The following is a 24,702-nucleotide window of genomic DNA, read 5'->3' as shown; positions in this document are numbered from 1 at the left end:
ACCTTAAGGGAATCAAATACATTTAAGTAAACCTGATAGATCAATGTGACAGTAACACTGCCATAATTAGACAAATAGTAATAACGAGTATAATGCAAAAGTATTGTGTATATAGATATATTCTCTTAATGAACCATTGTTTTGTAGAAAAAAAATTTAATGAACTTTGGACAAGAATGTGTGCACAACCTATTCACTGATCCTAGAGCAAGGATGTGTGTTACACATAAGTAGCATGCGCAAAGGTTGTCAAGATGCCACATCTGAAAAATGCTGTTTATGTTATTAGAAAAGCGTATCCTGAAGGACATCTAAGAAAAAAAAGGAACTGCATGATGGAAAATCAGCCAACCACTGTACAAGAGTCACAAGAGTCTTCTGAACAAGAGTAATTGTATAACAATGAAAGGAAACAGCATGATCTTTAGATAGTGTACAAGGCTGCAACAAAATGAACTAGTCATGTGGATGCCATTGTTTCAGAACCAGGTATGCAGAATCAATCAATGGCATTCTGTAATGCTTCATTTACAAGTGTTACCTTGCTATCGTTAAAGAAAACAAACCACAAATGCTTATGTAGGATCTTGAGGACTTGTTACAGTATGGGTTTCCCCCAGAGCACTTCAATGTGCCGGACACGACACTCTAGGAGCCACTGGGCCAGAAACATGGACCCTAAGAGCAACAGTGGTGGTCCTGCACACCTTAAAAAGCTAGGAGAACTTGAGATCTTATTTATCATAATTATATGTTGCTACACTTTAAATAGTTTACAGTAATTATGTGATTGAATGCTTAGGCTATTAAAGGATCACGCCATACATGTTTGCGTATTCACAATCTCTGCCCTCCACTGGACAATGCTATCTTTTACACCGGAGCAGGTGTAAGGTTCTTTCCAGATCTCAATAAGAAAGGCAGGTCAGAGGTATACATGATTAATTGCTATTTATTGAATAATTAAAAACCAAAAAGTAATGGGTAAATCTTATATCCTTTCTCATGCTGGGAAGCTCTCAGATACCGATTTAGCATCCTGCCAACTATGCCAATTTGTTGCAGATGGGAGATTTAGATCACTTAAAGAACCACTGTCAAGAGTGTTAGCAAAGTGATTTTAACATAATGTTGTAAAAGTGCGACTTAATGAAGTTCGATGGCAAGGTTCACTCTATTAATTACTGCACGGAAAAACATACAAAGGAAAATTGAATTACACTTGAGCTAGAATGATTCACAAAAAGACCAAGGACACAAAGGGTAAGGGAGGCCCTCCCGTTGAGTCACAAGGTTCAGAATGGACCTCCTTGCATTCTAAACTCTTTCTCAGAGAGGAATCCAGGTGCAGCTGGATCCAGACTTAGTCCCAGACTTGGTCGATGGTTTATGTCTAAAGGATTGTATCTGTTCCATTAGCATCAATTCAGCATGCAATCAATGTTACCAAGGCAAAATCAAAGTTATCATACTACAGGGTTATGCACAATATCAGTCACTTACCAAAGATCTGCCGTTGGTAAAAGGTCTTTCTGCATGAAGGAGCAACATTGAGAGGTGTCCCAGCTCAAGGGGGGATCACCACCACACTGCCTAGCAGGGAGAGCTCAGAGAAGGTTCACTTAGGCTGTCATATTTATGGGATAAAGTAGTTGGCTTGTAATCAAATTAGATGCGATTGAAAAGGTATGCACAAGACTCCCTGTATCCACAACTTTGTTTTCTTGATAAATGAGTTTTGGAAAAGCCACCTGTTAGTTATGCATTAATCTCATGATCAGTGTTCCAAAACTCATCTGTATTGATGTTTACTGTGTCCTTTGTATATTTTTGGAGAAAAGGTTGAAAATAGAGGAGTTCTTGGCCTGGCTACAGCTCAGGCCTTTATCTCCTTTGGAGCCCATACCAAACTACTGCTAGTTTGGTTAAGGGGTCGAGTACATCCACCACAGAAGCCAAAGGTGTGTCAGCATTTGAGACCTCTTCAAGGTAGCCATGGCACACTGTGCAGAATTCAAAACAGTGGTGAGGTTCAGAATACCTCACCACCTGTACTGCTTTTAAAGTCTTTGACACCCTTTCTCCTAACCCCCTGCCCCTTGACCAACACCAGCAGCGTAGGCTGGATGCCACCCACATTACCCACGTGAGATACGATTCTCTCCAATCACAGTTCCATGTGCGGAGCCATGGGGTGGAGTGACTCTTACCCACCTTCAGAAGGCATTCATACAAATGGATGTGGCTGCCAGATGACCGGGATGCCAAGTGTCCCTGGCAGTCCGCTGGAGCCATGGCATCATTTATGATCCCGTGTTTGCTATTCGTGATTGGGTGAGTCGCTGTATGGGCACATTGTTGCTCATCTTTCTCACTCCCTCAGTAAACCTTTGTTTTGAAACCTTTGTTTTGTAACGTGTTGTCAGACTCTATTAGTGTTCGGACCAGTCTTTTTCTTCACAATACAACCATTGATCTGTTGTCCACAGAATGTGAAATGTCCACAAAGGACAAGTCATATATGCCAAAACATCAAACAGGACCACCTATACATTCTGTTGTAACATCTGTAAGCTAGCATAACAGGACATGGATTGGGGATGCTGCCCAAAGCAGATTTGGTCATTCAACGTTCACTTAAGTGGAGCAGGCCATTCAGTGATACATACCGGCACCAGCTGGGAAGGCCTAGTCATAGTTGCATATACCTCAGGATCACTAACTCCTCATTGTAAGGTCTTCTGTTTGTTCCTGCTAACATGTTCTTCTGTCAGTTATCAGCCCAGCTCCTGCTCAGTTCTTGCTCTATGGTCCCGTTTGTCACCACTTACTGCTCTCAGCCTCTCTTTGCATTGTACTCAATGCTTGGCCAAGATTAGGCTATAGTACTCCTCTCACCAGCATAGAAATGCAGGCATTCCCATTATCACGGTATCAGCTGGCATGATGGGCTAGGTGGATCCTTACACAGACTTCAGAATAAAAATTGTGTCTGCTGGAATGGATCACTAGACATGTTCTTCCTCTTCAACAGAGACTGGCTTTGTCAAAAATTACTATTCCAACATGCATTCTGGTACCTTGTTCCTTGCCAACTAAATTCTCAGTCATGTTAATACTGAGCAATAACAAGCTCTAACACCATTGCTAATAAAATCTAATAGTCACAGAAATCTTCCTTGGAAAGCACAGCTGAAAGAGGCCATGAATATTTGGCACAGCAGTTTCTGGGCTCTTGCTTCCAGATCTTCTGGGACCATCTTCTGGGATCATTGTCAAAGGACCTCTGGGAACACTTTTGGGAAGCCTTTGAGGAGCTTGAGGGTGCCTGTCACTGTTGGGAATAGAGAGCTATAGGAGGCCTTAACTTCTAGCAGGGTCTAGCTTTAGCTAGAGCTCTGTCAGCTGTCCTTGATCAAAGGGCCCTTGGAGTTTTTGTTCCAGCTGGCACTGATTAGGGAGGGTCTGGCACCCTTTTCCGCCTGTGCTCAGGAGAAGCCTATATAAGAGCTGGTCCTAAAGCACAGGTCTTTGAGTGCAGCTGTTGTGGGAAGGGTAAGTGCCTTATCTTGTCAAGAGCACCCACTTCCTCGGCAGTGGTGGGGCTGTACTACAAGGCACTGTTCTCAGCAGCTGTTGGAAAAACTTCGTCTGTAATGTTGGAGGTCTCAACCCAGTCAGAGCTTTGGAAGGAGCAAGGAGAGACCCTCCTTTAGCCTGACAGGAGATAAACAGTTTTTAAGGTGTTTTATTAAGCAAAGGAGCTGCAAGAGGATGTCAACACATGATGCATCATCAGAGACTGACTGGATCTTTTCTGAGACCTTACAGCTTCAAGAAACCACAAAGGTATGTACTGAAGGAGGGGCAGGCTGAGCCTGCTTATCAGGGTGGGAAGTAGAGACTCCCAGGATGGTGAAAGCTGGAAGCTAGTGTCTCCTGGTACTAGCAGGAAGACTCATGCTCTGTCTGAAGACTTATAACTACAAGATATGTTCAGTGTCATGGTTGGAGAAAAGAGGCTGGGAGCTCTGTCAAGTGAAACACCTGAGCTGGCTGAGCCTGAGTCATGCAGGAGCACCAGAAGGAAACACTGAGGGTTAGTAGATGGTGACCCCTCTGCTGTAGGGAACAGGCCTGTCTGTGGACCTGTTGCTGTTTTCCAAGGCATCCAATCTGTTAGATCATGGAGAGCCTGAAGAAGCTTCTCTGTCTCTGATTCTTTTTCCCTGATCTTTTTTGTGGGGGTATCAATGATATTGCCATGGGAAGTATCAAACATGATACATATACCTCTTGGGTGATGATTAAGGGCATAAGCATCCATCCGGTGTCTCCTCAGCCCTGCTGGCCAACAGTGATGGTGTTTTGGTTTCTATGAACATGGCATGCTCTGAGGACTGAATACCGCTTGGAAGAGCTGAGATCCACTAAACTAAGAGGTATGGGAGGAGCATCTTTGCCAACAGGATGGTCAACCTGATAAAGAGTTTTAAACGAGGAATTCCAGAGGATGGGATCCAGGGAAAGAGGATGACAAAGAAGTGAGGAAATAAGGAATCATGTTATCAAGCAAAGGGTATGGGCTTATTTGAACAGAGGGGACTTTACAATCAACTCAATAGGGATGAAGTGGGGTCATCCAAGTACATGTATACAAACAGGTGCCTACAGGACAGCTTTGTAGGAAATGCTTTCCTATATTTTCTAGGAAATCAGTACGATTGGGTGTTTCTCTGAAGTGTCTGTACACTGAATACACCATGTGGAACAAATAGAGCAATAAGAGAATTGTGCAGTCATAGAACAATAATATCATTGGGATCACGGAGACATAGTGGGATAGTTCATATGAGTGGAGTACTATGATGGAGGGATACAGGCTAGGAAGGTGAGGAGGGGAAGTTGTTTCTTATGTGAGAGGGCAGTGGGATTGCATAAAGCCCTGACTAGGGCCAGATGAGAATGTATGGATCACGATTAATGGATAGAGCAACATGGGCAATGTGGTGCATGTCTGCTAAAGACTACCTCCTCAGGATGGAGCTCTAGATGAGGCCTTCCTCGGGCAGCTAGAGGCCTCATATTTGTGGGCATAATGGGGGATTAACGAGAGTCTTAATGGGGGATTTCGGCCACCTTGGTATCTGTTGCAGGGCACAAGCAGTCCAGCAGACTCCTCAGTCTCCTATGTTAAGGAGTTAAAGCACTCAGGAGTTGATAAGGGGAGATGATCTCCTGGCAGTGATCCTTACAAGCAAGTTGGAGACCCAGTCAGGGATGTGAAGGTTGGGACAGCCTTGAAATGGAGCTCAGGATCATAAAAGGATGGAAGAAGGCAAAAACCAGGATCATGGTCCTGGACTTCAAGAGGCCAGACTTCAGTCTGTTCAGGGATCTACTGGATGAATCAATTCAGGATCACATTGAAGAGAGGTCCAGGAGAGTTGGTGGGTTTTTTCTTCTCCCCAAGGAATCACTTCCTGCAAGCTCAAGAGTGGTCCATACCAGTGTGCAGGAAGACCTGCAAAGGTGGCAGGAGGGCCTGCATGGATGAACAAGGAGATCCTGACTGAACTCCAGCATGAAAAGGAAGCATACAAGAGGTGGAAGCAAGGACAGGTGACCCAGAAGAAATAGAGCCACTGGCCAAGTGTCTAAGGATGGGGGTTAGGAAAACCAAATCCATCTGGAGTTGTGTGTGTCAGGACAGGCAGGATGCAGGAACAAACACAGGTGAAATGCAAAGATTATATTTATTTTTGTTACCTTGCCAACTAGGGAATCCCTGAAGTAGCACCCAGGCAGAGGCACACAAGTGGGGATGCAGGCACTGCATGGAGGTCCATGCTGGAGGATTGCTGACTGTGCTGGTTTTGCCTGTTTATCAAGGATTCGTGCAGGCATAGTTTACCGCTGTGCTTTGATCTTCTCTGTAGCAGGGTAGGAATTTCAAGTATGTCTGATAAGGTGCCTCTAAGTCTATCACAGACCTATGTTATCTAAACACAGATGTTCTGCTTGTCAAGCACACAAGGATAAACAACAACTAGTATGATAGATGTATATTTTTCTACACCTCAGCTGCAGGTCACTTAAGTGTGTTTATAATCCTCACCAATCTTCCATTATTAACCAGTATTCCACCCCTTTGCTCAAGGGACTACTTCATGTGGGCTTGGCAAAGCTGGAGGTGTCCATTTGGGCTTGTAGGGTGTAGGGCAGGGTAATTTAGAGGCATGTAAAAAACATATATAGAGAAAGGAATAAACATATCCCTACATTAATGCTTTGAATCAGGTGTCCCACCCATTCTATTGGGGAATTAAACTGCTGTGCTAGCCAGGCACCACCAGTAGATTCATCTATTTGATGCATTGAGTCCTGGAGATGTTGAATGTTGTCCTCTATGCTGGCTGATTCATCAGCTATATTAAAGTAACATGTGCTTTCAAAATTGGAGCAGCATTTACAGTGTTGAAGGAGATAGTCCACTTCCAAATGCTTTTTTTGGTAATGTTCTCTGTTGTACAGCTGTTACCTCCAAATTTGAGGCAGCAATTGTGTTTGTCCAATTTAAACCTGGTGCTAGAGCACATGCAAAGTGTTTAATACTTGCTACCAAGTATGTTACCAAGGCATGTGCTTATAGTACATGACTACAAAGCACAATGAGCCAACCTGTGATGAGGGAGGAAAATGGTAATGTCATCTCCTTGCAGTATGCTTCAGCTGATATTACTCTGGGTTTGATAACCTCATGTAGGGTAATTGTCCACACAGATTGAAGAGCACTTTTTCAGATTGAACTTCAATTTGATGTTGGGTTCATGACACCAAAACATCATTTTAATGCTATGTCCTCTAGATAAGGCACAGTATTTGTTGAAGATATCTGAAATACAAGAACCTGAGAATCTGATATCAACAGAGGATGTAAAATAAGAGGAGAAGCTGGGTTACAGAACCATATAGCATTCTCAGGGGTTGTTATATGAATCCAGCATTCTTAGGGGTTATTATATGAATCTCTGCATCTAAACTAATAGATTGTGGTTCCACTGTGCAATCTGTCAGTGTAAACAATTCTATTTTCCCTGTACTTAATATTTTTTGGGGAAATACTGTCTAGAAGAATTTCAATTCTCACCATGTTTTGTACTGGTGGTGTAATACAATCACAGGGTGTTTGATTATGAATATTCCAGCTGTTTAACAAAAACTGCTTTAGTAAGATGTGAACTCCAATGTTGTACAGTTTTAGTACTTTGTTTTTAATTGTTCTTTCAACATGCCATTCGTTCTTTCAATCAAGCCATTAGCTTGGGGATCATAGGCAATGTGGAATATCCAATCTATCACTAGCCCTTCAGCTCAGTCTTAGAGATCGTGTGCACTGAAGTGTGTTCCTTGCTCACTTTGTATTTGGTGAGGAGGTCTGTATTGATGAATGAGTTGTTTTAATGCTTCAATTGTGCTATGTTGATGAGCATATTTGGGTTTAGCAAAAACCAGGCCTGACACTGCGTCTACAGCAGTGAATATATATTGCCACCCCCTCAATGGGGGCAGGGGGCCCATGTAATCAACCTGACAGGTATTCAAGGCCCACTGGCCCTGTTTTATCTTTCCGTGTGGCCTATGTGATGCCCTTAAATGTAGCTGTGTACAAATAGTACAATTATGTCCACACACATTATAAATAAGTAGTGGCAGAGGGGTTTGATTGTGAGCAGTGTCCAATGCATGTGCAGTACAAGCTGATCCACGTCCACAAGCTACATGCCCACTGACTAGATGCCTGTACACCTGCTTGCTATAATATAATTCCTGGAACTGGAGCATATGCCACTGTTCTCCATTGTCTTTGTCCAATTGCCACGTACATTATGCTTCCACTGGTAAACCACGCATCTTTTTTCGTGCTCTTGCATTAACTTGTCATAAGGAAGAGTTCATCCACAGGAGATGCAGGGATATCTCCAAGGGAAGAGTTTCTCCTAGTGTGGGCATATGATTAAATGATACAGTTCCTAGAAGGGTGGAGTGGTTACGTGTGGTTTTCCTAGTAGAAATTGTTGCTGTAAATAACGTTTCTTCCGATGTGTTGGCTGCCTGAGCTACCCCTGCATGGCCCTAATGGAATCATCAGTAACCCAGCCATAGAATCATTTAGTTGTAAAAGACCATGTTGTGGTTTAACCCCAGCTGACAACTAAGCACTGTGCAACTGCTTGCTCATTCCACTCCCCTCCCCCATGGAATGGGGGAGAGAATCAGAAGAATTAAAGTGAGAAAACTTGTGGACTGAGATAAAGGCAGTTTAATAGGTAGAGTGAGATCTGTGCACAGAAGCAAAACAAGGAATTCGCAACTTCCCATCAGCAGGCAGGTGTTCAGACATTTCTAGGAAACAGGGCTCCGTCATGTGTACTGGTTACTTGGTAAGACAAACACCATAACTCTGAATGTCCCCTCTTTCCTTCTTCTTCCTCCAACTTTATATGCTGGGCATGATGCGATGTGGTATGGAATATCCCTTTGGTCAGTTGGGGTCAGCTGTCTGGGCTGTGTCTCCTCACAACTTTGTGTACTCCTAACCTTCTCACTGGCAGGGTGGTATGAGGAGCAAAAAAGGCCTTGACTGCTTAGCAACAACTAAAACCACCAGTGTGCTATCAACACCATTCTCGTCGCAAATCCAAAAACTTAGGACTATTCCAGCTGCTAGTAAGAAAGTCAACTCTATCTCAGCTGAAACCATGACAGACCCTTAAGATCATTGAGTCCAACCATAAACCGAACACTACCAAGTCTACCACTAAACCATGTCCCTAAGTACCATGTCTAATGTCTTTTAAATACCTCTAGGGATGGTGACTCAACCACTTCCCTGGGCAGCCTGTTCCAATGCTTGATAACCCTTTTGGTGAAGAAATTTTTCCTAATATCTAATCTAAACCTCCCTGGTGCAACTTGAGGCTGTTTTCTTTCATCTTATCACTTGTTACTTGGGGGGGAAAAAAAGACTGGCACCCACCTCACTACAACTTCCTTTCAGGCAGTTGTGGAGAGTGATAAGGTCTCCCCTCAGCCTCCTTTTCTCCAGACTAACCAACGATGAATTTGTATGGGTATGTGTACAGTCACGCTATCTTGGCCTGTGATTCTTTCAGTTTCCTGTAGTGCTCAAACTACAGCTAAAATTTGTTTTTTCTATTGGGGTATAATGTATAGAGGAAACTTGTAATGCCTTGGGCCAAAATCCTACAGGTTCTTTCGAATTTTTTGACCCAGTCATCTGTCACAATCTCCACGAGTCTGAAATTATTACTTCTAATTCAAAAGGATATCCTTGCCTAGGAATGTGTAATTGTGCATGCTCAATCAAACCACCTTTGTAGGTATCATAGGCTTCTTGTTGTTGCTTGGTCCACTAACAAGCAACATTCTTCCTAGCTAATTTCTGCCGAGGGTGCATTAATACTGCCAGATGTGGGATAAAAATTCTCCAATACCCTAAACGTCCCAAGAAGGTCTGTAGCTGTTTTACTGTGGTTGGTGTAGGAAATCACTGGCCTGTTTGTTGTACCTTATTTGGTATTTCTCTAATCTGTCGATGCCAAACTATTCCCAAAATTTTTACAGTAATACTAAGACCCTGTATTTTCTTAGGATTAATTGCCTGGCCTTGGACCTGTACTTTCAACAATTTGGCAGCTACTTCAATTTCTTGTTGTGACTCTGCCATAATCAATAGATTATCAATATAATGGTAAACCATAACTGTACCTGACCATAACGCTACATCAGCTGCTATCATTCAGTGGCAAATAGAGGGACTGTGTTTGTATCCCTGAGGCAACACTTGTAAACTATATTGCTTTTGTTGCCATGTAAAGGCAAACTGGTCTTGGCTTTCTGAAACAAACTCTATTGAAAAGAAAGCATTAGCAAGATCTATGACCACCTTCCAGGATTGTAACTTTTTGCTAATTTTTACCATAAGTGTAACCATGTCTGGTACCATAACTGCAAGTGAGGAGGTGACTTTACTCAATTCTCTATAATCTACAGTCATTTTTCAAGTTTGGTTTTCAAAGAGGTCAAATAGGACTATTAAAAGCAGCTATGGTTTCCTTAATGATTTCCACTTGTTGAAGTGCCTGAATGGTTTGACTAATTTCCTCCTCCCCCCTGGAATATGATCTCCTTTTACAGTTACCACCCTGACAGGCATGGGAAGCACAACAGGATCCCACTTCAGGAATCCATGCAAGACTGTTATAGATCTAACAGTGAATCCCACTTGCAAAGTCCTGAAGAAGCAATCATTTAAAGTATCAACTTTTCATCCTGGCAACACGTCAATACCCAAAATATATTCTTTAACTGGGGCAATTAACACTGTCACCATGAACGGAAGGGCATTTCCTATGTTAAGGTAATCTTAGCTTGGGGGGCAGAGGTTGGATTTCCTCCTAATCCATAGATCTGTGATGTGACTTCTTTATTATTAATATTACTATGTAATACAGTATCCACCAGAGCTAATACATGTGAAATCCCCCCAGACCACCATTTTATAGTTAAAGGAACATAGGGGCATCAGTTCCCCTCACAGTAAGAAGCTACAGTGGCAGCAATTTGGCGGGACCTGCCAAACCTTCATTTTTGCTGTTGTGGCATTTACTGGGTGGTGCCTTGCCTTGAGGTGGTAAATGAGGCTTGAGGATATTGGATGGTTCTTTTGTGTAAGTACTAATTTTTGCCATTGGCAAAACATTTCTGATGTTTTGATACCATTTACTTCTGATCATGGGACACCCATCTGGGCTGCCCCATTGTGGCAGGATATTGCTGCCTGGCCAGAGAAGCTGATTGTAGAAGTATGTCATGTAGATATCCATGTACCTAAAAGTCAGGCCACTGAGGAACATCAGAGCAACCAACAGGTGGATCAGGCCACTAAGATGGAAGTGGCTCAGGTGGATCTGGAATGGCAACATAAGGGTGAATTACTTACAGCTTGGTGGGCCCATGACACCTCAGGCCATCAAGGAAGAGGTGCGACATATAGATGTGTATGTGACCGAAGGGTGGACTTGATCATGGATGCTATTGCACAGGTTATCAATGAATGTGAAAGGTGCTGCAAGCAGGCAAGCCAAGTGGTTAAAACCTCTCTGTTATGGAGGAAAAATAAATGTGGGGAGGCCTGGCAGATTGATTGTATTGAACACCCACAAACCCACCAAGGCATGAACCATGTGCTTACAATGGTGGAATCAACCACTGGATGGCTGCAAACATACCCTGTGCCCCATGCCACAACCCAGTATACTATCCTGGGCCTTGAAAGCAAGTCTTATAGTGACATGGCACCCCAGAAAGAATTGCGTCGGACAACAGGACTCATATCTGGAACAATCTCATAGTCATCTGGACCAAAGAGCATGGCATTGAGTGGGTATATCACATCACCTAACATGCACCAGCCTCTGGGAAGATCAAATGATACCATATACTTCTAAAAACTACACTGAGAGCAATGGCTGGTGGGACCTTAAAAATTGGAATACACAATTAGGGAAAGCTACCTGGTTAGTTAACACCAGGGGATCTGCCAATCAAGCCGGTCCTGCCCAATCAAAACTTCTATGTACTGTAGAAGGGGATAAAGTCCCCTGTAGTGCACATAAAGAATACGTTTGGGAAGACAGTCTGGGTTAGTCCTGCCTCAGGCAAAGGCAAACCATCTGCATGATTGCTTTTTCTCAGGACCTGGGTGCACTTGGTGAGTGATGTGGAAGTCCAATGTGTACCTCATGGGGATTTGATTTTGGGTGAGAATAGCCAATGAATGAAATTGTATGATGTTAATTGCTAAATAACCCTGCCACTGTATGCCATCATTACTATAATTACTATCAATTGTACTACAGTAATAATCACTCAAGCTAATGAAGGATGGATTTTTGATGAAACCGAGCAAAGTGCAATGGTGATGGAACTACAACTGGCTCCAGCAACTGGCACCCAGCAACTTTCTCAAGATCAACATCTTCAACCCACAGACCATGGGCATGGGCTATGCCAGATACATCAGCCATGAGCTCCGGATACAGCATGCAACCATCCAGTACCAAACACCATCTCTCCTGTCCTGAAAGACAGTTATGGCAGATGAAGCCCCAAGTCATGGATTAAATGAACCCAATGGACATCTTAGAAGGATGATCTGTAGACTAAGGGAATGATATCTGTGTGTGTGTGTGTATATATATATATCAAAGTCAGGGAAAAGTGGTGGCGATTAATTGGAAGGTGTAAGATTTGGGCATGACGTAGATGGTACAGAATAATGGGTGGATAATGTCCTGGTTCTGGCTGGGATAGGATTAATTTTCACAAGAAGCTGGGAGTAGAAGTCTAGAGCAGGGAAGACTTGCTTTTGGTGGAGCAGGTTAAGGTTAGGGAATGCCCAAACTGGACATAAATAAGTCCATGTGACCGGATGGGATGTATCCATGATTACTGAGTGAGATGGCTAATGTCATTGTGAGGCCACTCTTGATTATCTTTGAAAGGCCTTGGTATGCTAGAAAAAGTTCCTCAGAGAGGGCAGTAATAAGGAGGATTTAGGGAACTACAGCCTTACATCCATCTGTGGGAAGACAATGGAGGAAATCCTCCCAAAAACCATTGCCAAACACATGAAAGACAAGGTCACCGGGAGTAGTCAGCATGCTTTTATGAAGATTAAATTGTACTTCACTAACTTCATAGCCTTCTGTGATGAGATGACTGACTTGGTAGATAAGAGTAGTAAAGTGAAAGTGTTTATTTTAATAAGGCTTTTGTCAGTCTCTAACATCATAGATAAGCTGATGAAGTCTACAATCACAGAATCTTAGACTAGAATCGTATAATAGTTTGGGTTAGAAGGGAATTTTAACAGTCATCTAGTCCAACCCCTCTGCAATGAGCAGGGATGTTCTCATTAGGTTGCTATTCAACTAGATCAGGTTGTTATCCAGCCCAGTATGGGCTGGATAATTGGATAGCGAGTTAGATTGGAAACAGCCAGAACTTCTGGGTTCTAAGTGGTGTGATCAGCAGCACAAAGACAAGCTCAAGACCAGTATGTTGTGGTCAATACTAGGGTCATACCACTTAACATTTTCATTAATAACCTTGACAATGGGGCAAAGAACATGCTCGCAAGTTTGCAGATGATCCAAAACTGGGAACAGTGGTTGATGTACTTGATGATGTACCTCTGAACAGAGACAACTGACAGGTTGTAGAAATGGGCAGAGAGAAACCTCATGAAATTCAGCAAAATGCTGTCCTGCACCTGGGGAGAAATATACTCATGTACAAGCTGAGGCCTGATCTACTAAAAGCAGCTTTGCAGAGAGACTGTGTTCAAGCACTTCCTCAATCACCGGTTACAGCCTGGTGGTTTATCAGTGTAGTTTCTCATCATGGTTAGGTTCATGTGACTCAAGTCCTTTCTGCAGCTGCCTGCAGTCAAATCACTTTAAGAGCAGCACGTAACTGCTCCCTGAGATAGCCTGGTGCCAGTTTCAGTTTAAGATACAGCATGGGTGTGTGAAGTTTGGCAGTTCATGAGCTGCTTCAGAAGCAACTCCTGAGGTTGAACAGTTAAAGGCTATCACTGGGCTAGTAATAATTTCCAGCTCACAAACTGAGGAAGAGTAAACCTCCTGACCTCAGGAAAGAGATCTCCAGGGAGGCCTGCCAGCACTCCCTGCTCAACCCGCCACCTCCCACCGGCACGGGGATTTCTCCCTTCCCAATGCTAAAACAAATGCGTTTACTTGCAAGTGTTTTCTGTTGGAAAAATGTTTTCCTAAACTGTCAAGAATCCCGTGAATGATTTTGATGTAACAGAGTAAAAAGCCACGGCCTGCAGACATGCTCTATGAAACTTCTTCCCGTCATCACATCTCCTCTTGTTCATGGCCTTGTCACGTCCTTCCAAGGAACGAGCCCCCCCAAGACACCAGCCACTCAGGAAAACTTGGCGCTCTCCTGTGTTTCCTTAGGGACAAAGACCCTTCCACGGTGGCTGAGGCCAACCTGCTCCCGTAGCCTCCCTGGTGCCCAGGCTCCCTGGGGACACCTCACTTGTGCTGTTGAGGGGAAAGCTAAAACAAAGCTCGCTCTCTTGGCTTTGCGTGCCTCCTGCTTTTGTTACAAAATTCACAACTGGCCTGTGCTGGCTGAATAGAACTACAAAGGAAAATATTTATTCATGTGCATGAGGTGTCCCAGCCAAACCGGGCACATCCAAGCAGCTTTTTCTTTAGGGGTTTTATAGCTTACACTAGAAAGGTCTGATATGAATCATCCAATTACCTACTAATGCATATTTCTAATTTTCCAATCATAAAAACGTATACTTTGTAGGTCTTGCAGCATCAGCATCCTTGTGGTTTATCTGTTAATCCAGATGTTTCTGTCATCGACTTCAGCAAAGTTATCGGGCGTCATCAGCAATCCGTGTTTATCTTATGTACGAATCCTTCAGTTAATTTTGCGAGAACAGAGGTTTCCTTATCTTAGTTGATCACTTGTTCTTTTTAGTGGAGGTAAGTGGTGGTGGGTCTTGGGTCTGAAGATAATGACGCAGCAATTATATGCTAATAATGTTGTTAGCTCCTAAGGACTGTGCAGTCTCAATTCATATCACACTATCCAGCCAGAAATGTAAGACGACCGGGGTGAGGGGGGTGTTTGTGGGTGGAAAAACTGAGAGAGAAAATGAATTGCAGGTAAAAACACCTGGCAGACAGCAGGCTCTGTTCTCTGCAGATTAATGGAGATGAAGAAAGCTGGTGCTGTGGTATGACTCCATAGATGGCGGCGATGAGGGAAACAGGGTTGAAAACAGCTGTGCTCCTCACCTGAAGGCCCCTGACTTCCCCAAGCTCCCCTCTATTCCTTCCAGGCTTGGGAAGATACTCTGTACCAAATATTAAGCGCTGGAAGTGGGGAGAGACGGCCCCTTTGTGCGAGATTTGGGCGGGGTTTCACAGTATTTCGGGCCGCTCCGTGAGGCGCTCCTGCCGTTTTTCCCGCCACGACCCCTGAGGCCACGCCGGGACTACATCTCCCGTCATGCCCGCCGGCCGGAGGGAGCCGCCGCCATTTCGGCACCGTTCCCAGGAGCCGTTGGGTCGAGGCGGCGTCGCGTTCCCCGCTGCCCACCGTCGCCATGAGCCGCCTCAGCGGCGGTTGGGACGGCGCCGGCGAGGAAGTCCAGCTCCTCCTGGACCTGTGAGTGCCGCCCCGACACCCACCCTCCCTCCCCCGTGGCCGCCGGGAAGTGCGGCGGGTTCAGGCCCTGCCCTCACAGCGGGGCCGCTGCCTCGAATGAACGCAGCGCCACCGAGGCAGCCGGCGGGGCCCTCCCTTGGGGGGAGCCCGGAGGAAGGGTTTGGCCAGGGGGACAGGGTTTTGCAGGCCTTTGGCAGAGGTGGTAGAGTGTGTGACAGCGTTTGGTAGTGGTGGCAGGGGTAGGTGACAGGGGTTGGCAGAACTCAGCAGGAGCTACAGGAGAGCTGACAGGGTTTGGTGGAGGTGACAGGTTTTGGTGGTGGTGGCAGGGGTACGTGACAGGGTTTAATGGTGGTGGCAGGGGTAGGTGACAGGGTTTGGCAGAGTTCAGCAGGAGCTACAGGAGAGGTGACAGGGTTTGGTAGTGGTGGCAGGGGTAGGTGACAAGGTGTGGCAGAGTTCAGCAGGAGCTACAGGAGAGGTGACAGGGTTTGGTGGGGGTGAAAGGGTTTGGCAGGTAGATAACAGGATGATCCCTGACAGGTCTGGATGTGGAGGGATGGTTGAGGATCCCTGGCGTCACCTGGCCCCAGTGAATCCACTGAATGGCATTTCACTTTGAGTTTTTGATTATGTCACATTCCTTTGTGTTTAGGAGGGAGTTAGAGACAGCATAGGGATAAAATATTTGGTTTGACAGATAAAAGAAAAATAGTTAGCAAACAATGCAATTAGTCTTAGACTTTTGTTCTTTTAAAGCACTGAAGATAAGATCATAGTTGCCCTGGTGTAGCCAGTAGGTGTTATTGTTTCCTGTAAAGTACAATAACAGTGAAAACACTTATAATTCAAATGGTTAATGGTTTAAACTGCAGATCAGTAAAGTACTCTGAGAATATCAAACAGCCTTTTGAAAATAATGCAATTAATAAGCTTTTCTCTCAAGCTAAATTTAAAAATCTGTGACAAGAGACAGTTAAATGTAACTAGAAGGTTTGGCTCACATTGATTTGCATTTGTCTGCATTGGTTTTGGAGTATTTTATGCCAATTTCAACTAAGTAGTTCGTCTAGATTTGCAGGTCCCTATTCAAGCGTGACTGCATTAGCCACTTAGTATTTTCAAGAGCAAAAAAATCTTAAGTTTGTATTAAGTTCTTAGATACAACTGGTTTTATGTACTACAGTAGGCAAACAGTCTGCCTCCTTCAGGATGAATTGCCAGAAAAGTTCATTTACCCAGTGGCCGAAAAGTAGGTGTCATATAATAAATATGTATTTAACGCATAACTGAAGTGTGCGCCCTTGTGTGATGGACTGCTTGCCCATTCGCATGGCTCAGTAAGCATCCATCATGGGAGAGGGAACAGTCACATAGGCAGGTGCACACATAACCCCCCAAAAGGCTCAGAAAGTCTGTTTGACTCGCCCTAGCCAAAGGTTGGGTGCTGGTTCATTTAGGATCTCAGTAAGAAAGGCATGGGCTCTCAAGGCTAGTTAACTGGTTTATTGCATAAAGAATAGTAACAGTAGAAAACATGATAGCAGTCTTATGTCCCTTCTGATGCTGAGGACCCTGGCTATCTCAGCATGAGAGAAGCCCCTTCACATTGATCAGTGTGCTGCACAAATACTGTCTGGGGGGGGGTTCACACTCATAGTCTTTAGAGCTTTGATAAGATTTTTTTTTTTTGGAAGTAAACAACTATTCTTCATTTCTGCAGTTGAGTGAAGGAGTGTTACATGTAGATAATGCTGTTTAATCTTGAGACAAGACAAAGAATGTGGATGGTGTAATCTTATATTGAGCTGGAGACGTGTACAGGCTTCTCTATTACAGTCAGTCAGCCAAATTCATCCAGCAGTCGCTGAGGTTCAGTGAGGGCGTTTCATTCTTACACATCTCCAGAGGAACAAGTTAAAGGCAATCATGGTGTGTGCTTAGGTTGTGTACTGGTCATTCATGCTGACATCCAGATCTCTGCAGCCAAGGCCTGGGGTTAAACTCTGCCCAAATTCTGCTTGAAATTGCTGTCTCCTCATTGCAGTGTCTTCTGCGGTGACCTGCTACAGATGCCCTTATTACACTGCGCTAACTTTAGAGGTTTGGTTTTTTTTAATGTGCTTCCACACTGGAAACGCTGCTTCTTTCCTTGCTTAAATCTGTGCTACGCTTCAGATTATAGAGCCTTAATATTTTGACTTCTCCGAAGGTTTTAATCGGTATGAGTATAATTTGCTGTGATTTGGTCTATAGGGACTCCAGAGCTGTGGGTATATGCTAAATCTAATTTGGCTTAACTCTAGGCTGCTGCTGCCCCCTGCCCTCAGCCACTTGTTTTGAGTATTATTTCTGTGACCTCACAGTTTTAGTCACATGAATTTTCATTCAGATCAGAGGCCCAACAGCTCACTGTGCAACTGTGAATTTCAGAGCCAGCATGAGGAAGGCACAGTAAAAACTGGTTGGGGAGACAAGAGGGGTTGTAACTAGCCTTTCCAGCCGTTGTGTGGACTTTACATTTGGTTAGAGTGGTGTGTAACGACAGCTAATGAAATTAATTACAAGGATTTTGTCTTGCTAATAGCTTTTAATCTTTTTGCAAAGCTAAAACAGTACCCATTTTTTTTTGTTGTGCATGATTAATCTTTTAAAATGTTTAAGAGGTACATTACACTACATGCTTATATTCTTGTGATTAACCTTGGATCGTAGTCCTAGTAATTTCTCTTTACGTGTACTGTAGCACTTGATACCATAAGCAATTTCTGCTTTTGATTGGTTACTAATCCTTTTATACTACTTTATTAGTAGTTCTGTGGCAATTTTCTATATTATTATAACAGTATATTTATTATACCAATAAGACTAATATTTGAAACTAATAATTACAACTTTTTAGCAAATGTGTGTAATTTTACTGTATTGTTTCTTGTCTTACACCAGTCAGGTGATGGCCATCTATTTATGCCAGGCTGCACTTTAAGCTTCTTACTTACACTAGCCCTTAGGCGTATTGTTTAACTAGCAGAATTTACAGCAGAAACTAAAAACTTTAATCTATTAGTGTGTGGAGTAATCCTTTTAATAAGGTTATTATTTTTAAGATCTCCAAACGTAACAGAAAGTGCATTTATTAAGGTGTTTCTGCCGATTGATAGTATCTGCTGCTTATCTGCCGCTAGTTAGTCTTTACCCCCATGCCCCAAAAGAGAAATGAGCACTCCAAAGGTTACATGCACAAGGGCATCATACTGAAAAAATATTTAGGAATGTTCTTTTATTTTGCTCAAGTTATATTAGCTTCTGTTTCCTGAAGTTACTGTTCCCAAGACGAGAAATGACCAACTTACACATGCACTCCTAGCTGATGCAGTTTTAAGGCTAGCATATTGAGGTCCACCAAATTTATAGTTGGTTTACATAGTTATGCGTGGTTGAACACTGACGGTGTAGAGTTGCAGGGCCTGCCAAACAGAGTGGATGCCTGGCAGCGACATCACTTGCTGGAGATGTGGAGAGGGCAGCTGGGGCAGATAACAGCTTTAGCTGTCATACTTGTAGGAGGCTGCTGTTACAAATCTCTCAGAGTCCTGGCAGGTGTTTTACTCTGACTTATTAATGCCTAGATATAAGCTCAGCACCAAGAGAGTTTCTACTATCAAAAATGAGACTCTTGGAGCAACACAAATGAAATACCACATTTAAAGGTGTTTTAATTAAGATTGTCACTACACAATAAACAAGTATGCTGCACATGTAAGTTGTCACAAGAGTATGTAGTAACATATTGCTTAGGTTTGGTTGTTCCATGTGTCATTGATAGATAGCTCCTGTGTAACAGGTACCATTAACAGGTGGCCAGTCTGTTGCAGACTAATGCATTACCTGACCTTTTGGTGTCAGGGAAAACTAAGGTCTTACAAAGGCATCAGAACATTTGCAGATGGGTGCATCTTCATGAACAAAACCTGAGGACAGTAGAGCATTGGTTTCGAAACAGAGCTTCCTTTTATGGTCTTACTATCAATATAAATTATCCAACCCTAAAGAGTGTGGGAAGATGTATGTGTTCTGTTATTTGCCACTAATCCTATTTTAGCATCTGTCTTGGGAACTGAAGTAATCTTAAACTTAATTATTTGAATCATGTGCTTTGGTTAGCATTAGTAGGTAACTTAGCACGAGCAGCTAGATTGGTGAAGCCCTGGGCCGCAAGCTGTAACCTGGCAACATGGTGATTTAGGCTGAACTCTTTCTTAGTCCAAGAAGAACAGTTAGTAGTTTTGCATGACTGATATATTGTAACTTAACTAACACAATGTTATTACATAAGTAATATTAATGAAGACTTAGCAATATGAATTAGAGTGACCTCTGTGATCAGAGGAAAGGGAACTATAATTCTTGGAAATGAAGAAAGGGACCGTTCTGCCCAGAGTCAGCAGAAGACAGATGAGATCCAGGTGCAAATGGGACAAAAACATTATGAAACTGTGTAAGAAGGTAAAGGTCTCTGCACCAAAATTCCAGTCATCGAAGAGGACATGTAACCGTGGAACAGTTTGATTGGACAAAAGGTACACATTTGTCATGTGAACAGGTGCATGAACAGCTTAAGTCATAGCTTGTGAGGCTTTAAAAAGCACAGAAAATAAACCAAGGGGGTCCTTTTCGGAGGCACCCAGCTTGGGCTGTATTAAACCAACTTTGTGACAGAACCTAGGATCTGAGCTCTTCTTTACAGTCAGAGGCTAAGATTGGATCCAGCCACATATAGACTCCTTTTTGAGAGGGAGTTTAGAAAGCCAGGGGTTCCAACCTGAACCTCACGACTCGGTGGGAGGGTCTTCCTGAACTCTTCTTCAACAATCTGTTCTTCTGGTTCATTTCTTCTTCCCATGGGTCCCACATCTGTTCTGCTATTCTGTTTCATGTGATATAACTTAGTTAGTACACGCTGCACCTTGATGTAAGTTAGACTATTTGCAGAGTAGTTAGTCATAAAGATCTAATTTCTGTTTTATTGTTGGAAATACACACATTTGTCCTGTCATAAGGCCTTAATGCTGTCATAAAGCTTAAGGTTAAAGATCATAGGCCTTTTCTGTTGTGCACTTCTTGACATATTTGGAACAAATGAGTTTGCCATTTGACACTTTGTAGACAACACTGAACTATAAACAGCTGCTGTAACAAGTATGGTAATGTGCAGCAGTGAAAAAGCAGTTGGGGGTTTTGCAGGAAGGAATGGTCTTTTATCAGGCTATTACAGGAGTAAAGCATTACTCAATTTTCCCTGTCCGTGAAAAACAGGATTCATGGTTTCTCTCAAGTTGGACTGGGACAAAATCTGTCCGCCAGGTGAATGCATTATATTCTTTATTTACCAATCTTAGTTATTGCTGCGTGTATCTAGATCACATAGAAGTATAGAGGTGAACTACAGTAGAGAGAGTTATTGTGCAATTACAGTAGCTGCTCTGAGTTTACCAGTAGAGTGAGTTAATTGGAAAAATGTTGATTCCAAAAAGCAAAATGTTTTGTAGGACAGTAACGTTTTCTTTCAAAAGTTTGGATAGGATTTAAAAAGAAAAGCTGGTCTAGGGAATCTAATCCAGGTGTCTGTGATCAATAGATATTACAACCTCCAATTCTAAGAACTACATCACCTACATGGACTCATGTTATGTTTCTTAGCAAGAGGGGGGCTGTGAGGAATTACCCTTCCTCCCCCATTTCAACTCCCTCCGTTTTAGTTTTGCTGTAGTGTGATCCTTTTTGAAGTCTTGGCATTTCCTAGGTGACAGAGTGTTACCTTTTTGGTTATCTGTGGATGTTGGTTAGCTTCACTCTAGTTTATGTTCCTCATTTACCTAGGGACTTTGTTTTTTTGATAATAAAATGTCCTTTCAGAGAGTTGCAGTTCCTTCCTTAAGGACCAGCAGTTGTCTTTTAGCATGTTAACGATTGGTGATTGCTGTGAAGGTCAGTATGCTCAGAAGCTATTCATAAACTCTTCCCAGAGTTGCCTGTGGTGTTTCAGTAGGCCCATGATTGTAATATAAAGTTGCAGAGGTTGGGACATTAACGTTTTATGTATCCTATGATAAATTAAAATGCCTTAGGAATCTTAAAAAAAAAAAAAAAAATAGGAGTGCATGATTAGTGTCCCTCTGTAGTACTCAATATCACATAAGTAAATACTCTTCTGTATATTTGACCTTGAAAACCATTATTTCAAGTGTTCCATCTGGGTACTGTTCCACATATATCTGGATAATACTGATCTCTCTGATTTATTTTGCTTAAGTTCTTCATGTTTTCTCCCAAAAAGCTCTTTTCCATCTGGCGTCTCTTAACAATGTGTTCTTACTGAAATGATCCCTTTTTGTTGCATTCACACAGATAAAATTCTAGGATTTCAAATCCTGTTTTAAAGCATCACCCGGTATTCTGGGATGCTAGTATTTATTTCTGCCTAGTCCTTCCTTTTCAGATGAATACTTAAGCCCAATGTATCTTTGAGATTTGTTTGCAGTTTCTCATGCAGCAGCATCTCATAATGGAAACTTTTAAGTCAAGTTTCAGTATCTGACAAAGGGAACAGATTGCTTGTAACAGGGAAACAATTTTGACCCTGAATACAAAAGACTTCCAGAGAGCAGGTTGTTTATAATATATAGAAAATGCTGTGTATGTTGGCATTATTGTTAGTTCAAAATCTCTAGCCCGGTGTATATGATAATCAGGCTGATAAATCATTCTGATGAATAAGCATGTGGGAGGCGGGCGGGGGGAAGGAGGCCTAAAATACTGCTATTAAACAACAACAAAAAAGGCTGTATTGAGTCTTACCAATCAATGTTTCTTATTGTGAAAGGATTTCAACCAGCTGTGTGAGTACCTTCCTTCTCATCCCAGGGCAGCTTAATTTCTTGAAGAACCATTGCCGATGAGGCTTCTTGAATCCCTTGTAAATATCCAAATGGGTTTACTTTCCCCTATATATTATGTTTTCCATGAGTCCACTGGTTATTTTGTCTAATCTACCTTGTAGGACCATAAACTTGTTGATCTGTGATTTCCTGAACCCCACCAAGACAGAAGAGTTTCTGCCTCAGGTGATGATCCTCTGTGATCAGATCTAGTTTTAAGCACAGGGTTAAAAATGTGAGCACAGTGTTACATAGCACAATTCATATTAAAAGAGTACTACAAACTAGACAGTGAACAAAATACTACATCTGAAAATATCTCCTTAATGTTTTTAACTGAGGTAAAAGAGAGATGTCCTTTCTCTGGAACTAACTATCCCAACTACAGATTTTACTGCCTACCGAGTGGAGGCTTAGCTGGTTGAAAGGCTTTTCTTAGAGCTCGTGAATATACTACCAGCAAACTCATTTTGTGAGCTGGGTTGGTGGGCGCAGTGAATGAGGCTACAATTTTTTGCCTACGGTTGATTGGGGAACAGTTGCACAGAAGGATCAGTTGATTGACTCCAAAGGGCAATAACTGAGTTGGTAGTAGCGTGGAACAGCTGGAGCTGGTAAGATTTGAAGGCAGCATAGCTGTATGCAGAAGATGACATTTTATGGCTTGATTGTTCTACTTCTAATATGTAATGCCTTTTTTTGACTGTACCGTAACTTTCCTTTATTTCAGATGCCTTCACTGTTTGACAAAGAACCTTTCCAGATATGCTGCAGATATTAAGTCATTGCCACCTAACATAAAGGATAAACTGATTAAATTAATGAGTATGCAAGGGCAAATAACTGATTCAAATATCAGTGAGGTAAGAACCCATTCAAAACTATTCTGTCTGTAATAGTTAAGACACAGGATGAACTAAACTAAAACTGTCTACATGAGATAACAGGTAAATTCAGGTCTGCTTACTCTGTCCATGTCTTCATATTTTTTTTCTTAAACTTCACAATGTTAATAGTCCAGTATTGGTAGTAATAAGATGGTGTTTGTAGTGACAAGTAAATTAAAAATGTTCTCCCTTCAGTGATAATTGACTTCTGTGTAATCAGCTGGCATATATTATCCCTTTTTAGTATGGGGAAACTAGAATCTACTGCAAACCAGTCTCTGTTCCTAAATATAGTACGTTTCAAGAAGCTAGTGCCTAATTTACTAATGAAAAGATTTCAGGAGCTTGTTAGATTTCTGTTATATTCTATTGACATTATGTACGTGATCTCTATTTAATTTACTTAAATCTTGATTCTTTGAAATATGATGATGCTAGAGCTAGAAATTGATAATTCAAATTCTCTCATCCCTTTTGCTCACTGATGCGTGTCAGTGTTTCAAAATTAAACCAATTAATGAGTACTTTTAGCTATAAATTCAAGGGCACATTTATTTTGGTATCTGTCTACTGTTATCTTGTTTAGACTCAAAGGGGAGGCATGAGAATTGAAGTAAGCTGGAGGTTGGCCTTGGTGAAACAGAAAATGAATGACTCCCTGTTCATTCTTGCTTTGACCTGTAACTTGGAAGAGGCAAATAGTATCGGTTTCTCACAGTCAGAGTAGTGAAGCCAAGATTAGAGGCAGAATCAGAAGTACTGTGGAAAACTTACGAGCAAAAAAATTTATCTTTAGCATGTGTCACTTTTTGTTTGTAGAAAATAAGTCTTGGAGTAAAAATCAGTGTCCTATTCGTTTATCTTATTTTGGAAAATTTGAGTTGACACAATTTGGTTTAGGCTGTCTTTTCAGTAAGTGTTTCTGAGAATCCTAAGAGATGTATATAATTGAAACCATTTGATTGTATGTGCATAAATACACAAAAGCTATTAGGATATCTTTAGTCTGGAAATAAACCAGAGAGTTTAAGTTACAATCTTTTCCTCTGTTTCTTTGTAAAATCTCATCTGTCTTTGTCTTCATTCAGCAGTTGATCAGTGCCTTGTCTTGGAGCCTGTTTTCCATCCGACACTGGCATATTCTGTTCCGGTTTGTTTTCTCATGTGTTTTTCCTTTCTCTGTTCCTGCAATTTCCTGCAGTTCTATCCTTAGCTGTCATCACTTTCCTGGACCATGTTATACCTTAGCTTTCTTTGCTAACAGTTTCCAGGTTTATCTCACTTGCATTTTTAAAAAAATGCTCGTCACCTCTTAGATTCTGAATTCATAATGTTTCTCCATACCATTTCACTCTTCAGTTTTCCTGTACTTTTATCTTGCAGGTATTCTTGTTGCTCGACATAGCAAAAATGGCTTATTTGTTTAGCTCTTCTTACTGTTCCTTGCTCACATCATGTACAACCAAAGTGTTCTACATGTGACACATTTGCAACATCTCAATTAATCTTCCATATGGATCAGGATTTTTTTTCTTTGCTATTGCTTCCGTCCTGCCCTTTTCTTTATA

At 42.2% G+C, this 24,702-nt stretch overlaps 1 protein-coding gene across 3 annotated transcripts in view; it reads left to right on the top strand.

Moving 5' to 3' along the window:
• The first annotated feature begins 15,153 nt into the window (after positions 1–15,153).
• AMN1 (antagonist of mitotic exit network 1 homolog) overlaps positions 15,154–24,702 on the top strand; it is a 30,455-nt gene continuing 20,906 nt past the window's right edge. Inside the window, exons 1-3 of one of the 3 annotated variants that reach the window (XM_054189169.1) lie at positions 15,156–15,309; positions 17,357–17,412; positions 22,978–23,110. In XM_054189169.1, coding sequence (XP_054045144.1) covers positions 23,069–23,110 — 42 coding nt within the window. In that variant the 5' untranslated portion in view covers positions 15,156–15,309; positions 17,357–17,412; positions 22,978–23,068. Of the gene's footprint in view, positions 15,310–17,356; positions 17,413–20,654; positions 20,674–22,977; positions 23,111–24,702 lie in introns of those variants that run through there. The other 2 variants (XM_054189168.1, XM_054189170.1) reach the window with 2 other exon arrangements.

Source organism: Rissa tridactyla, chromosome 1, assembly GCF_028500815.1.
Source record: "Rissa tridactyla isolate bRisTri1 chromosome 1, bRisTri1.patW.cur.20221130, whole genome shotgun sequence".
NCBI classification, from domain to species: domain Eukaryota; kingdom Metazoa; phylum Chordata; class Aves; order Charadriiformes; family Laridae; genus Rissa; species Rissa tridactyla.
This window is presented reverse-complemented; position numbering and strand designations above follow the sequence as displayed.